The 16,061-nt window shown below is 45.6% G+C and overlaps 1 protein-coding gene, 1 long non-coding RNA gene and 1 pseudogene across 2 annotated transcripts; 2 read left to right on the forward strand and 1 right to left on the reverse strand.

Annotated features, from left to right (window-relative positions):
• The first annotated feature begins 773 nt into the window (after positions 1-773).
• Positions 774-2,928, forward strand: LOC139830013 (putative disease resistance protein RGA1; annotated as a pseudogene).
• A 1,631-nt stretch (positions 2,929-4,559) lies between these two features.
• Positions 4,560-5,861, forward strand: LOC127326825 (uncharacterized). The gene has a single exon (XM_071821340.1). The coding sequence runs from the start codon at positions 4,928-4,930 to the stop codon at positions 5,732-5,734; it is 807 nt and encodes a 268-aa protein (XP_071677441.1). The 5' UTR covers positions 4,560-4,927; the 3' UTR covers positions 5,735-5,861.
• Positions 5,862-6,935: 1,074 nt separating this feature from the next.
• On the reverse strand, positions 6,936-7,881 carry LOC127326793 (uncharacterized). The gene is made up of 4 exons (XR_011746953.1): positions 7,769-7,881; positions 7,570-7,680; positions 7,412-7,481; positions 6,936-7,331 (listed from the first exon to the last, which is right to left on the reverse strand). It is a non-coding gene; the product is annotated as an uncharacterized lncRNA (long non-coding RNA).
• Positions 7,882-16,061: the final 8,180 nt, after the last annotated feature.

Below are 16,061 nucleotides of genomic sequence, written 5' to 3' on the forward strand. Positions count from 1 at the left end.
CGGAGAAGACAAATTCCACTGTTCACCGGCGGCCCGCACTGCTAACCAACAAGAGTCCAAGTTCCACAGCAGGATCCCCGTAGGTACTTGCCACCTCTGCCGCTGCATCGCATTGGCCTCGGTTTGTAGCTTGTTCATTGCAGCGATGGTGGGATTTACTTTGATTAATCCTCATTTCAGGGACGAAAAATCTAGCTCTTCACTGGCAGTGCATTTGACTCTAGTGCAAATCTAGCTCTTCACTGCCAGTACATTGGCAACAAGTCTAGCTCGAGGAGGAAAGAAATCAATTTTAGACCCCATTCGCTATGAGCATATCAAGGGCCATTGGGCTCATCAGTGGCATCAATGAATGTGTCAATTTCTTTCAGTGGACTGCATCTTCTATTTCCTCTCTGCGCCCCCGGTTCTCTGCAACGCAGGAGAAACATATTCAAGATGAAGTGTCGCATTTGCAAAGAGGCTTACAACGTCTCAGGGATACTCTTCCCGCGATGTAGGCCTTATTGACAGAGCAGAGTGGAAGAGTCACAAAAACTGTGTGGCTGAGCTCCTTCCCATACTCAAAGATGCCGTGTATGACGCTGATGGCATTCTTGATGAGTTCAGATGGCACGAGCTTAATATGACAGGACAGGGCAATGCAATTCGCTCTGCTTTTGCTGACTTCTATAAAACCACCATTCAGGGAAGCTTCAACAAAGTGAATGATATCCAACAGAGTCACATCTCTTTTTTTTTTTTTTTTTTTTTTTTTTTTTTTGCGGGAAACCGCTGACATTACAACAAAGCTTTTACAGAGAGACTATCTCTTTACCGAGTGAAAGAAAAATATTTGGTCGTGACAGGATCTGAAGCAGGTGATGGGATTGCTCGGTGTACCTCCAAATAACAGAGGTGGCCGTGCAAAACGCAAGAGAGAAAGTAGCGCAGTCAATGCATCAACAAGCACGCCAGCAAGCAACCAATTTAGTAATGAATCAAGAGTACAAGCTATTCCTGTTTTGCCAATAGTAGGAATGGGGGGCATTGGAAAGACCACTTTGGCCCAACATATATGCAGTCATCCACAAGTCAAGTCTTACTTTGATTTGATAATTTGGATTTGTGCAGATGACTTCGATATAAAGAGATTAACTAAGGATGCCATAGAATCATCTTCCGGAAAAGAGGCAAAACTTGATCATTTAGATTCTCTTCAGCATGCTCTTTCTGAGAATTTGAGCAATAAAAGGTTCTTGATTGTAGCTGATGACGTGTGGGATGATGCCTTGAAGGAAAATGGGCAGCGCTGGGAGAAGTTTTGTGCACCTTTCAGAAATGTGGTACATGGAAGTATGATGCTTGTTACCACAAGATCTCCAGAAGTTGCTGATGGAGTGCGCACATTGGAGCCCTTCCCATTACATGGTTTGACGGATGGTGTACTTTAGGATTTCTTCAAACTCTGTGCTTTTGGGTCTAAGACTTCTAACAATAGTCCTGATTTAGTGCAGATTGGTAGAAGCATACTTCCTAAGTTGCCATTCGGTTGAACTCTGGGAGTTGAAACAAAATGAGACCGATATTTTACCGGCCCTTCGGTTGAGCTACATGTATTTGCCATTCCACTTGAAGAGATGCTTCTCATTCTGTGCTGTGTACCCGAAAGATCACAAATTCGGAAAGGACCATTTAGCTGAAATCTGGGTAACAGAAGGCTTTGTGGAACCTCAAGGTGACACCCCACTTAAAGATATTGGTTGTCAGTACTTTCAAGACCTTTTCAATCGGTCCTTCTTTCAAAAAGTCGATGGTTTTTACGTAATCCATGACTTGCTACATGACATGGCACAACTAGTTTCAGTTCATGACTGCTTCATCATAAAAAGGGTGGGTGACTTCGATGATGTTCCTCAGAATGTACGTCATCTGTATGTACTCCCTAACAAAGACTTTGACAGTTCCCATTTGGTGAGCCTATGCAAGCACACAAAGCTTCGTACCCTACTTTGCAAGGTTTATGTGAAAAAGTCTAGTGTCGATTCTGTGATTTGCAGTTGGTTTGGTGAACTTAGGCTTATGCGTGTGCTTCTTTGCGCCTCTATAAATGAGTTACCAGCTAGTGTTGGCAACCTAAAGCATCTTCGGTACCTTGAGATCACTAGAGCTTGTCCTTTGGAGAGCCTTCCTTCAGAATTTTGTTTTCTCTATAATCTGCAGAGATTATATGCTGAGAAGTGCATCATAGCAAGTTTTCCCAATGACTTCGACAAGTTGATCAGTTTACAGAGTTTAAAATCAAGAGGATTTGAATATTATCCAATGTGTAGACTACAGGTTGATTCAGCCACTTGTCATGGACAAGGTATTAGATTGATAAAGAATTTGAACCAATTTGGTGCATTGAGTATATGTAACCTTGATGCTATAAACAAGGATGAAGCAGCAGAAGCCAAACTGAAGAATAAGAAATATCTCCACACGCTCAGTCTGGGTTGGTCTTCCTGGATAACCGCAAGACAGGTGTTTGAAGTCCTGCAACCCCCTACCAGTCTAGAACATCTGTTTATTTCAGGTTATCCAGGTGTCTCTCTTCCAAACTGGTTCCAGCCACAAAATTTCCCCAGGTTAGCAACGCTGTCCTTTACAAATTGTGGTGTGCTCGAGAGCACGGCACTGTCCTTTTCCAGGGTCTCATAGAACATAAATCTAAATGAGATACTTGAGAGCAATGATGTCATCATTGGTACTTTCTCCGCCCTGAGAGGTTTAACCATTTCCGGGTGCAGAAATATAGTAAGCCTTTCCGGGCGCAGAAATATAGTAAGCCTCGGTGATTTTCTGGATCCAGCTTCAGTACCAGCCATCAGGAAAATAAAAATTAATGACTGCAGGCTTTTTACGGTAGGGACAAACAAATACCAACCGTTCAAACCAACTAATTGAACAGCTCAGATTTATCAATACTTGTTAACCAGAGCACTAGTATTTTATCTCCGAAGGGCAAAGCTGGTATATGAAAAAATATTATATTGACCATCCTTATAATAGCTTCTTTACCTTAATCATTCTCATCATAATAACTTGCTTATTTTAACTTTCCTTATACATGTAAACCTGCATGGAAAGCAAATCTGACACACGGGATAGGTGATGCGTGGCCACCATATCTATTTGCGCGCCCATTGTCCGACTGGGAAAATGATAACTTTGAATTTCATTAATATTTTATTATATCTTACAAATATGAGTAAAATTCAACTAAATTTATACTATCAAATTTAATAGTTTTCCTAGTTGTCGTTGTGGCATTCGTGGTAGCACCACTCGTAGGTGGCGGCGTTTGGCTCGTCGTCTTTCATGACACCACTAGGGTCGGGGCTGCTGTTGCCCGCGCCGCCGGCTCCTCCTACGCCGTCGTGCTTTGGGACGACGAAGGCGTCCGGAGTGTGGGGTGTCGAGGAGGAAGACCACAGTGCCAAAGATTAAGACTGTGAGGATGGCGACACCGAGGTTGTCCTCCAGGGAGCCCAGTGCGGATGCGAGGGAGGTGGAGCCATCAGTGGCTCAACACTATTTTATATGTTTTCCATACTGAAGTCTAGGGTGCACCCTAACACCCCCATTAACGCTCGTGGCCGGCGTGATTTTGTTCTTCGGCACGATGGGGCCATCATGGCTGGTGAGCTTCAACTCCTGCCGCTAGCCGACGAAGGTGATCCATTGTTGGATGTTGTCGGTGTCCCAAAGGGGGTCAGCGTGCTTGCCTGTTAGCCGCTCACGGTGGGCGTACATCTCATGTGCCCACCATGCCACCTACGACACCGACAGAATGTCGATGCCGCTGGCACTCAGCTTCCAGCCTGTCGGAAGCCTCATCATGGGAGGAGCGGGGTACCTGTTGTGGTACAACGCCCATGCCTCGTTAACTGTGAGGTTCCGTCAGCCGAAGACGTTCGCAGCTGCACCTCTCGTACGGCAGTTCTGCCACATGATCAATGTGGTGCGGGCGGTATAGGTTTCTCGCCTTTTCTTTTTGTGGCGATGGAGGCTCCGGGTGACGGGGGAAGTAGGCGGTAGAGAGCGGCGCCATGGAGGCGAGGCGGGCGGGGAGTACCTTATGCGCATTAACATCGCCGTGTGGGAATCCCGCACGTCACCACGTGGGGAAGGCACGACAACAACGAGACACGCCGCTTGCCGCCTAGGGAACTGGCGATGCCTTTAATTAAAATTGACCATGCCGGACCGAAGCCGTGTTTAGGGCAGCGGTGGGGCACCCTTTTTTGTCGGCAGCCCCATAGCCGTTTGGGGAGAGCTATTTTGGCCGTGGCGGGATATTCTCTAATTTCTATTAGTGTTAATATTTTCTCGGTTCCAATGAATATGGCTTACAAATTTAGTCAAAAGTCAGCATCCTCTAAGTTCGACAAATATTGTAGACAAAAGATGAACATTTATGATATGAAATCAATATTAGTAGATACGCGATAAACTATATTTTTATAATATATTTATTTTATGTTGTAGACGTTTATATTTTGTTCTTTATATTTGATCTAACTTTATAAATTTTGATTTTTTACTAAATTTATCAGTCTTGGTCATCGGAACTCAAGGTAGTACTTCACAGTTTTTTTAGTGTGAGTTTATGTGCACGGAGCATTCTCTCCTTCTTACAATTTTTAACTCAGCGTTCCATTTAGGTCTGAACCTTGGTGGAGGCATGGAGCTACTGTTGCATGGATCGTAATACCAAATCAAATCAGAAATACCGTACCTTCGGGACTAATAAATCAAATCAAATCTTTTTCCAATTTAGGAGGAAATAAAACAGTAATACCATACCTTTGCAGATATGTCTCAATACTACTAAGCCATATGACTAGTAAATTGTACCGTAAAAGAGCTCTTAGTATCAGTACCAACTGGCTGTCTTGGGGATATGCGTTGCCTTGATGAACTGGAGGTTGTTGATTGTCCAGATATCCTCTCCCAACGTTTGGTGCTGCCCTCCCTCAAGAGCCTCAAGGTGGTTAATTCTGGGAATCTCGCACACAACATAGAGTGCTGCTCCCTCACCTACTTTGAATTCTCGAGCAAACATGTCAACTCCATCACACTACAGATGTGGAGTGTTCCAGCTCTAGAGGAGTTGTGCATTTCAGGATGCACATCTCTTACATCAATTGGAACCGACAGCATTGGAACATTTCCATCCCTTATTTCCCTCACTGTTTCCTATTGTAACAAACTATCAACCCTGGATGACTTCCTAACTGCAGAACATCTGCCTGCTGTTGAGAAAATTACTATTTCAGGATGCTGTGAGTTACTGTCTCTGCCCAGTGAAAGGTTTGGGAGTTTTCATTCTCTCAAGGATTTTGAAGTTAAGTGGTGCGACAGTATGAATTGGCAGAGGGGATTGGTGTTACCATCATGCCTCCAGAAACTCTCCTTCATTTATTGTGGGGATATCTCCATAGTGGTTCCCAGTTGCTTGCAAAACCTAGAGTTGCTCGTTTCACTGAACATTTATTTTGGTCTGGGTATAACCATTCCAGGCAACGTTTGGTGGAGTTATCTCCCATCACTGAAGGAATTAACTATTAATTGTTGTCCAAACCTTGAGTCAATTGGTGGAGAAGAGGCAATTGCAAAAGTAGAGGACGTGAAGGTCAGGTTCTGTCGTACGATTGGGGACATAAAACCAGACTTCATCAGAGGATCTCCCTACTGGAAGGAAATATAGTCTCAGTAATTTTTCATAGTTATGCGGATAAGTGGATAACCATGAGCTCCCTATTCTGAAGATGGTAAGCTTGTTTCCAAATAATTTGGTGCAGCTTGCGAGTTGCCAGACAGTCACTGGACGGGCTTCACATGTCCATGGCAGTATGGCACATGGAAATTGTATACTATGTGTATTGTACGTTTTACGGCATATGTATTGCTCGATCAAATTGTATTGATACTTTATCGGAATATCCTCCTGCAGGGAGTACATTTCATATGTTATCCTTGTAAGTATAGCAGTTTTAATTTCGTGTGGAAGTCTCCCATTGTTTGGATCCATTTTTGAATATGCAGCATACCATCTATGCAGGTAGACGCTAAGCAACGACGACAGCAACAGAGGAATGCTACTTTGGTGTAGTGTACAATTCAGCCAAAACGGGCAGTAAGCAGTTACTAGCACACTATTGTTCTGTAGGAGTGGAATTAAAATGGTTTTGTCAAGATTATCACTTGGCACTGAAGTTTCTGTCAAGACTGTCACTCTGTACTTATATGGGTGTACACATGCCGGAGTATAATCACGAACAGCATCCATGAATAATCACTCATTCTACATGTACAGATCATCAATCTCGAAGCTGTTAGGCTAGACTCTGAACCTCTTGCTGTAGTTTTAGTTTGACACCTGGTTCAGAAAAAAAGTGTAGGATGGACAGATAGGTCACCTGTACACTAGTAGAAAATCTCTCATGCGTACCGGTTCCAGAGGGGCATTCGTACCGGTTTTGCAACCGGTACAAATTATTCGGCACTAAAGCCCCCCCCCCTTTCGTACCGGTTGCTTACGAACCGGTATAAAACGGGCCTCCACGTGGGCCACCAGGAGAGCTCAGGGCTAATGATCTTTGGTACCGGTTGGTAATACGAACCGGTACCAAAGGTTCCCCCCGCGGCAGGGAATTTGCCCAAATCTCTGCCGCGGCAGAGAATTGGCTTTTTAGGGTTTTGGAGAGGTTTAGGGATATCGGTTTGTTTCATATCGCGTCGATGCACCAGAAACGCGTTTGGGTTTAGGTAGTACATGAAGATCAAGATGATGCATAGCAAGTTGGTGCATATAATATAACACACATGTTATTGCATAAGATCGCAAATTAAGTAGCACTATGCATGAAGATCGATCTTCATGCATAGTGGTGCTCTCCGAGGCGTACTCTATATATGTCTATTACATGTAGCATAGTGGTACTCTTCGAGTCAACTATATATGTAACATGTACATCTTCATTCATAGTGGTGCTCTGCGAGTTGTGGTATGACGTCCCGAAGGAAAAATCCCGCCAATTCCTCGCCTATTGCTATGAAGCGGTCATCGATTGAGAGCTTGTTCCGCTTTCTTGCCAACTATAAAAGAATAAGATACAAATGAATACATGAAACAACTATTACTGAAACTCAGCACAACTTATGATAACAAAACAAATTTGTGAAGATTGTTTTTGTACCTCTTTATTTCTTTCATTATTCGTTCTCTCGTTGACAATTCTGCGGATGTACTCGCAAACGAAGAATCCACAGAGATCGGTCCCCGGAGGTTGTTGCGGGCATTTCTTTACAAGAATATAATTCAATCAAACAATAGTCAAGTATGATAATTGAAAGGTGTGTGGACCTAGGTAGTACTACTTACTTTCGCACGCCATCGCAGCTTCGGTGGCCATTCACGGGACGTATCTTCCTTGATGAAAGTTTGCCATACGCTGCTCGACAAAAGAAAATGCATAAAAGAGTCATCAATTTGTTCAAAGCAGGAAATTAACGAAACAAACCGATAAGAATTAAAATTACCTTCTGAGCATTAAAAAACAAGACACGTATAGATCCTTTTCTTTGCTTAGTGAGTCCAAGACTTCAACTTCTCCAATTTCCAAATTGATGACGAGAAGAATAAAGTGAAACCTACGCACGTTTCAATATGTAGTCATTAGTTAAAATTTTGACATACGGTGAGCAAAATATAATGTGTTATAAGACAAGTAAGACTCACTCGAAGTTGTAAGGCCAAAGTATTAGCTTTTTGTCACGTTGTCGCTTCAAAAACCTTAGCAAAGTCTGCGGTGTATCCTTGTTATAGAGGGGATTCTCTATGGTTTTGACATGCATTGTGTTCGGGTCAATGAACCCAATGTCTGTGATATCGTCCCTTTTGCATTCGAGCATCTTCGATCTGCATAATATAGCGCACAAAAGATTATAATCTGCAGACAATGAACGACTTCTCAAATTAAATAAATAAATCACTTACGAGACAATAGCAACCGATGATTGATTTGTCGAGGGCCCGGAGATTGTATAACCGAAAGAGTTCGGCGAAGTCAACATTCACACAAGACTCCTGGAAGTAGTGCTCTTCCCTAACTCGCACCATGATAGTCTCGATCCCTTCCTTTGAGGCCTTAAGGTACCACGAATGCAAGTTACGCATACATGTTGGTACCTTCCGAGATTCTCGACCAAATCTTTCCCTTGAACAAACTGATATGCTCGTTCAGCTAAGGCGTAATCAGTTGCGTCTTGTCGAGAACTTTGAACGGTCTTCCCGTCAAACACCTTGAGAGGGGCGACCGATTGAACGGGTTGTTGTCCGAGCTGGTAGACACTGTGTATCCCTTTTATCTCCCTGATACCCGATTTAACGGGTTTTGTCGCCTCGATCATCTTGTCATACGACCTTTCAATAGAACGCGCATAGTCAGATGACGGCGATGGTACAGGGTCATATAGATTGTCAACGGTACGCACAACTTTCTCCCGATCTAGTGTCTTCTCGAAAGGTATCTCTGGCACTTTCGGTGCAAAAATTTCTTCACCTCGGCCTGAACGGCCTCCGCGTTTTCCTCTGGAGTTTTTCCCAAGGTAACTTCTCAGAGGCGGCAGTTGTTTCTCCTTTCTAGCTTTCTTCCTAGGCGGCGTGCGTTCCGCTTAACGGACGCTGTCTTACGCGGAGGATCTCGAGATGGTGGACTCACGCTGGGGTCCCTCTCGTGTAGGTGTGGACTTGGCTGCTCACCGGGACTGCCACCAGAGGAGTCGATGGCATTTGCTGCTCATGTGTAGGAGTCGGTGGCCTTTGCAAAAGGACGACGTACTTCTTCGGCCATAGGGCGAAACCGTGCTTGACATCGCCCAGTGTCCTCTCATCTTCACCTCTAGGAATATCAAGCTCCACTTTTTCAAACCCCGAAACAACTTCATCCACCCCGACACGAACACAACCAGGTGGAATGGGCATATGATGGTGCATTGCTCCATCTTCACTTGGGTACACATAGCCGACCGCCACCTTAACAGACGCGGTCCTGATTAACATATGTAGCTCGCAATCTGTCTTCTCCGTGACATAATCCACGGGGTAGCTTCCTCCACATCCGTCAAGATGCGAGGAACCGACACTGCTTCTTCGCTGAGATGGGGCAGCATCGGCTTGTGGATCCTGTAGAAACAGCGGCTGATCAGGTGCCCTCTGATTTCTCTCAAGAGCCTCCACCCTAGATAACAACTCCGTTACAATGTCGGCGTCCTTCTTCTTCTTTCGCGAACGGCTTCTATAAGTGCCAGCGTTGTCCGGCCACGCTTCCTTCATGGTGAGACCTGGGCGAGCTCGTACCCGTCCAACATGTTCAGGGTTCCCCAGAGCGAGTGTCAGCTCGTCATTCTCTCGATCGGGAATGTACTCTCCCTTTCTGACCTTTTCAATTGCATCTACAAGCTTCGGTACAATTGCCTCAATTTTTTTCTTCCATTTTCCCTTCGCAACGATCAACCCTGTCTTTGGGTCCAACCCTGCCCCATGAGCGAACAACCAGAACTTGGACCGTTCGGGCCAGTCCCATGTCTGTGGAGTGATTCCATGATCCATCAGTTTATTCTCAAACGCTGTCCACTTCGGAATGGCACTCTTGTAGCCACCTGACCCCAAATGATGCGGAAGTTTCTTCTTTGCAGCATTTTCGGTATTTTTCTTCGATCGGGACACAAACTTAGATGATTTCTTATACTCCTTAAATGCGGCCCAGTGATCTTTTATCTTCACTAGATTTTCGGTATTATCATCGAATACTGGATCTTCATTCTTATATTTGTCCCATAAATTTTTCTTGAAGCTCTGGAATTGTATGGCCATCTTCTTCCATGTCCATTCCTTGACTTTATTCTTCTGGCCTACCGTCATGTCTTCCGGTAGGCTGAACTTTGTCAGTAGCGTTTCCCAAAGAAATTTTTTCATGTTGTCGTTGACATAAGTAGCACCACTCTCCGGGTTCTTCGGCTTATGCCACTCTTGAATGCTGATCGGTACATGGTCCCTAACAATAACTCCGGATTGACTTGTAAATTTGCGGCAAAACTCCTTGGGCTCCACTGGTTCACCATTATCCTTGAATGCCGTGAGGGCTAACCTGCCCTCGCCCTTTAGCACCCGCGTCGGGCCTCGTTTTGTTCTAACAGACTTGCTCGATGATCCAGAAGGCTAAAAGAAAAAATTATTCGTTAATAAGTGCAATACAAATAAATGAATGCATCTAGGGATGAACACAGACTAATTGATACATAGATATACACCTCGCCGGAGTTTGTGATGGACACTTCATTGTCTTTTCTAACTTGTTCAGACTCAAGTCCCTCGCCAAAATCATTCAGAAAGTCGGGGTACTCGTTGTCATCTCCATCGTCGGGTTCCGGACCACGGGCACTCTCATAGATCAATCGCTGCACCGCTTCTTCCCCCTCCTCATCTCGGACGAAGGTGCCGTCCTCCATACCTCAATGTCACTGCAAAATTAAGAAAGCAATTGTATTTCATTCATCATGTAATGATCATATAACAGATTGCTAGATGGATAACAATTGAAATGAAGAAAGCAAAAAAACCCTAACGGACCGCCACGGCCACGGACACGGTGTTCCCCCTCCTCCTCTCGCTCTTCTCTCTATGTCGCGGCGGCACCGCCACGGACTCGGCACCGCTACAGACCCTAACCCTAACACTCGGCGCTCGTCCTCTCGCTCTTCTCTCTATGTCGCGGCGGCACCGCCACAGACTCGGCACCGCTACGGACCCTAACCCTAACACTCGGCGCTCCTCCTCTCGCTCTTCTCTCTATGTAAACCGATTAATAGCGAAACCATAGAGTGCCGGAACACCTAGTGATAATGCAATGGCATCATATTGCTAATCGTTTGCGATTTGCCCATTTTCCATTCTAGTTATTTGAATAGCCATCTAGCATAAGAACAAGAAATCTTGAACAATGACTTGAAATTAATTAAGGGGCTTAAGATAATGTCAGATTCCTGCTAAAAATGTAGCAAACTAAGAACGAGAACAACATGTATAACCCATATAACCACCTAAAAATTAACTTTTTCATCAACAAATATACTGCCTCGGCGGTAGGTGATATCTGAGCTCCGCCGTCCATGTCATCTGCTCCCACCCAGGGTTCACGCAGTCATGACCACAAGAAGCACATTTCTCGCAAAGCCGCCGGTGCTTCTCCCGTCTGCCGACCACCGCCGCAAAGCCGAGCTTCACCTGCAACCTCTTGTCCTCAATGCAAGCGTCATCGTCCGGCGCCACCTTGGGGACGGCAGCGAGGCACTCCTCGTGGAGGCAAATGTTGATGTGCAGCCGGGCCTCGCTATGGCAGACGGGGAAGTCGACGTAGTCCTCCATGGCACGGCGCCGCAGCAGCCTGCAGCAGCTCTCGAGGGTCCTCACCTCGCTCGGCTACAACGAGATGGCGTCGACCGCGCCGCTGCTCGTCGACGAGCCGCCGCTCGCGAGGTGGCCCGGGGCGATCACAGTCTTCGCGGCGCCCGACGCCTTCCTCCAGGCCTCCTGCCCCATGTGCTCGCGCCACCACCTCCTCGTGCAGCACATCGCCATGGGCTACTACCCCTATGCCGAGCTCGCCTCTGCCGCCACCATGAAGATCCCCTCCGCCGCCGTCGGCCTCTGCCTCAAGATCGCCTCCCAGCGGGGCCCCTTCGGCGTCGACTTCCCCGTCTGCCACAGAGCTCGGCGCCGCGGCGGCATTTTGTCGAACACCTGGCCGGCCCTGGCGTGGGAGGTGGGGAGCGAGCTAGGCTGCAGGCGCCGTCGAGGTGGCCGAGGCGTGCGGAGGCGAGGTGGCCGCGGCGTGCGGAGGCGAGGTGGCCGCGGCGTGCGGAGGCGAGGTGGCCGCGACGACGAGCTCCGCCCCCATGCTCGCAAGAGGAGAAAGGGAGGGAAAGAAGGAGGAGAGGGCCGGGAGGTTACCTGCGGCGGCGGCGGCTGCGTCGGCGGCGGCGTGGTTGCGTCGGCGGCGTCGGCGGCGTGGGTGCGTCGGCGGCTCTCTGCTTTGTGCGTCGCGCGGCTAAGGGAGAAGGGATTTGGGGATTTCGTCGCGCGCGGCTAAGTCTAAAACAGGGGGATGGGCCTTTAGTACCGGTTGGTACCACCAACCGGTACGAAAGACCTTTCGTACCGGTTGGTGGTACCAACCGGTACTAAAGGTTTTTTTGTTTTCTTTTTTCTTTTACTGTTTTCTTTTCTTTTCTTTGTTTCTTTTTTCTTTTACTGTTTTCTTCTTTCTTTTCTGTTCCTTTTTCCTTTTATTTTGTGTTTCTTTTCTTTTCTTCTCATTTTCTATTTCTTTTCATTTTCTATTTCTTTTCTTTTCATTTTCTATTTCTTTTCATTTTCTATTTCTTTTCTTTTCATTTTCGTTCCCCTTTCTTTTGTGTTTCTTTTCTTTTATATTTCTTTTCTATTTATTTTGTTTTCTGTTTCTTCTTTCTTTTCTTTTATGTTTTTTTTCTTTTCTTTTGTGTTTCTTTTCTTTTCTTTTTATTTTCTGTTTCTTTTCTTCTCTATTTCTTTTCTATTTCTTTTTCTATTTCCGTTTGTTTTCTTTTCTATTTGTTTTCTATATCCTTTTTTATATTTCTTTTCTATATATTTTCTAATTTTTTTCTATATATTATCTATTTCTATTCTTTACTCTTGCCACGACGCCGTCCGTGCGGGAAACTTTTCTGCCACGTACGACGGAAAAAGGCGGGAAAGAAAGGGCGGGAATAAAATTTTATTACGATTGAACTCGAATTAAAATACATAGCTTAACTGAAAATTAAAGATACATGGCCAAATTCTACTGTTGGAGTCATTCAGTCATACTCGTGCCTAGCCCTGTAGTAGTCGCCACTGTAGTCGTCGTAGTCGCCGTCATCATTGTCGCTGGCATGATGTCTGTCTTGTCCTCTACTCCCACGATGTTTCTTTTTCCTGAAAGAACTATGTGCCGCTTTGGCTCATCGTATGATGTGTCCTCTTGCCTTTCTTTTCTTTTTTTCGGTTTGCTAGACATATCCTTCACATAAAAAACCTGAGCCACTTCACTGGCTAGGACGAATGGTTCGGTGTCGTACCCAAGATTCTTGAAATCCACTGTAGTCATTCCGTACTGCGGGTCTACCTGTACCCCGTCTTTCAGGTTGAACCATTTACACCGGAACAAAGGGACCTTGAAATTAGGTCCATAGTCAAGTTCCCATATCTCCTCTATGTACCCATAATATGTGACCTTGTTCCCATTGCCATCTTCTGCATCAAAGCGGACACCACTGTTTTGGTTGGTGCTCTTTTTGTCTTGGGCGAAAGTGTAAAATGTGTTCCCATTAATCTCGTACCCTTGAAAAGTCGATATAGTAGAAGATGGTTGCTTAGCCAACAAGTACAGCTGCTCGTCATCGGTGACATTCATGAGACGTGTTTGCAACCAACCGCCGAAAGTCTTCATGTGTTCTCCATCAATCCAATCTTCACGTTGCTCCGGGTATTTAGAGCGTAAGATCTCCTTGTGTTCCTCTTTGTACAGAGCCACCAAGATGGAATTAAGTAGAACTGTGTAGTGTGCTTGAGTGAAAGAATGTCCGTCCATACACGTTGCTGATTTCTTTCCTAGCGTGCCTTTTCCACGCAGTCTCCCCTCATAGCGCGATTCAGGAACACCGATCGGCTTAAGGTCAGGAATAAAGTCAACACAAAACTCAATGACCTCCTCTGTTCCATAGCCCTTGGAGATGCTTCCTTCTGGCCTAGCACGGTTATGAACGTACTTCTTTAAGACTCCCATGAATCTCTCAAAGGGGAACATGTTGTGTAGAAATACAGGACCGAGAACGTCAATCTCTTCGACCAGGTGAACTAGGAGATGTGTCATAATATTGAAGAAGGATGGTGGGAACACCAACTCGAAGCTGACTAGATATTGGACCACATCCTTCTGTAAATTTTGTAGAGTAAGTGGATTGATCACCTTCTGAGAAATTGCATTGAGGAACGCACATAGCTTCACAATGGGTACTCGAACATTTTCCTGAAGCCCCTTCAATGCAACCGGAAGTAATTGTGTCATAATCACGTGGCAGTCATGAGACTTTAGGTTTTGAAACTTTTTCTCCGACATGTTTATTATTCCCTTTATATTCGACGAGAAGCCAGACGGGACCTTGATGCTACTCAGGACTTCAAAAAAGATCTCCTTCTCCTCTTTGGTAAGAGCATAGCTGGCAGGACCTTGATACTTCTCTGGATTCAGGTTGTTTCCTTCGTGGATACTTTGCTGGTCCTGCCGTGCATCCGGTGTATCTTTTGTCTTCCCATACACGCCCAAGAAGTTTAGCAGGTTCACGCAAAGATTTTTCGTCACGTGCATCACGTCGATTGCAGAGTGAACCTCTAACAATTTCCAGTAGGGTAGCTCCCAAAATATCGACTTCTTCTTCCACATGGGTACGTGTCCGTCAACATCATGCGGAACAGATTGTCCGCCGGGACCCTTTCCAAAGATCACTTTTAAATCCTTGACCATATCATATATAACTTCCCCATTAGGGCGGGTAGGCTTCGTTCGGTTATCTGCCTCACCTCCGAAATGCTTTCCTCTCTTTCTTACGTGATGTTGTTTTGGAAGAAATCGACGATGCCCCAGGTACACATTCTTGTTTCCCAAATAATTACTATCAGTCTCACCTAAACAGTGTGTGCATGCATTGTATCCCTTGTTTGACTGCCCTGAAATGTTACCAAGAGCAGGCCAATCATTGATGGTTACAAATAACAACGCTCGTAGGTTAAATTCCTTTTGTTCGTGCTCATCCCACACAGGTACACCTTCGTCACGCCACAACTCTAAAAGTTCTTCAACCAATGGCCTCAGGTACACATCAATGTCGTTGCCGGGTTGCTTCGGGCCCTGGATGAGCACTGGCATCATAATGAACTTCCGCTTCATGCACAACCAAGGAGGAAGGTTATAGATACATAGAGTCACTGGCCAGGTGCTATGACTGGAGCTCTGCTCCCCGAAAGGATTAAAGCCATCTGTACTTAGACCAAATCTTAAGTTCCTTGCGTCATCTGAAAATGACTTGAACTCTCTGTCGATTTTTCTCCACTGCGACCCGTCAGCGGGGTGTCTCAGCATCACATCTTTCTTACGGTCCTCTTTGTGCCATCGCAACAACTTGGCATGCTCTTTGTTCTGGAACAAACGTTTCAACCGTGGTATTATAGGAGCATACCACATCACCGTCGCAGGAACCCTCTTCCTGGGGTGGACTCACCCTCAACATCGTCAGGGTCATCTCGCCTGATCTTATACCTCAATGCACTACATACCGGGCATGCATTCAAATTCTCGTACTCCCGCGGTAGAGGATGCAGTCATTGATGCATGCATGTATCTTCTGCACCTCTAATCCTAGAGGGCAGACAACCTTCTTTGCTTCGTACGTGCTAGAGGGCAACACGTTCTCCCCTGGAAGCATCTTCTTTATTATTTTCAGCAACTTTTCAAATCCCTTGTCGTAAGTACCATTCTCTCGCCTTCCACCGCAGCAATTCCAGCGTGGTACCCAGCTTTTTCTCGACCATTTTCGCAATTTGGGTACAACAGTTTGTTGTGATCCTCTAACATTTTCTCCAACTTCAACCTCTCCTTTTCATTTCCGCAGTTCATCTTCGCATCAAGAATGGCCCGACCCAAATCGTCATCCGGGTCATCAAAAATCGGCTCATCGAAAATGAGCTCTTCTTCAGCTTCGTCTTCCCCCATTCTACTACCACCGTCTTCAGTGAATAAGCTGGGATAGTTGTCACTATCCTCTTCTTCTTCGTTGTCTTCCAATATAACCCCTCTTTCTCCGTGCTTGGTCCAACAATTATAGCTGGGCATGAAACCATTCTCCAGCAGGTGGACGTGAAGGGTCTTCGAGGTAGAGTAATCCTTCATATT

The sequence above is a fragment of the Lolium perenne genome, chromosome 6 (assembly GCF_019359855.2).
Source record: "Lolium perenne isolate Kyuss_39 chromosome 6, Kyuss_2.0, whole genome shotgun sequence".
Lineage (NCBI taxonomy): Eukaryota > Viridiplantae > Streptophyta > Magnoliopsida > Poales > Poaceae > Lolium > Lolium perenne.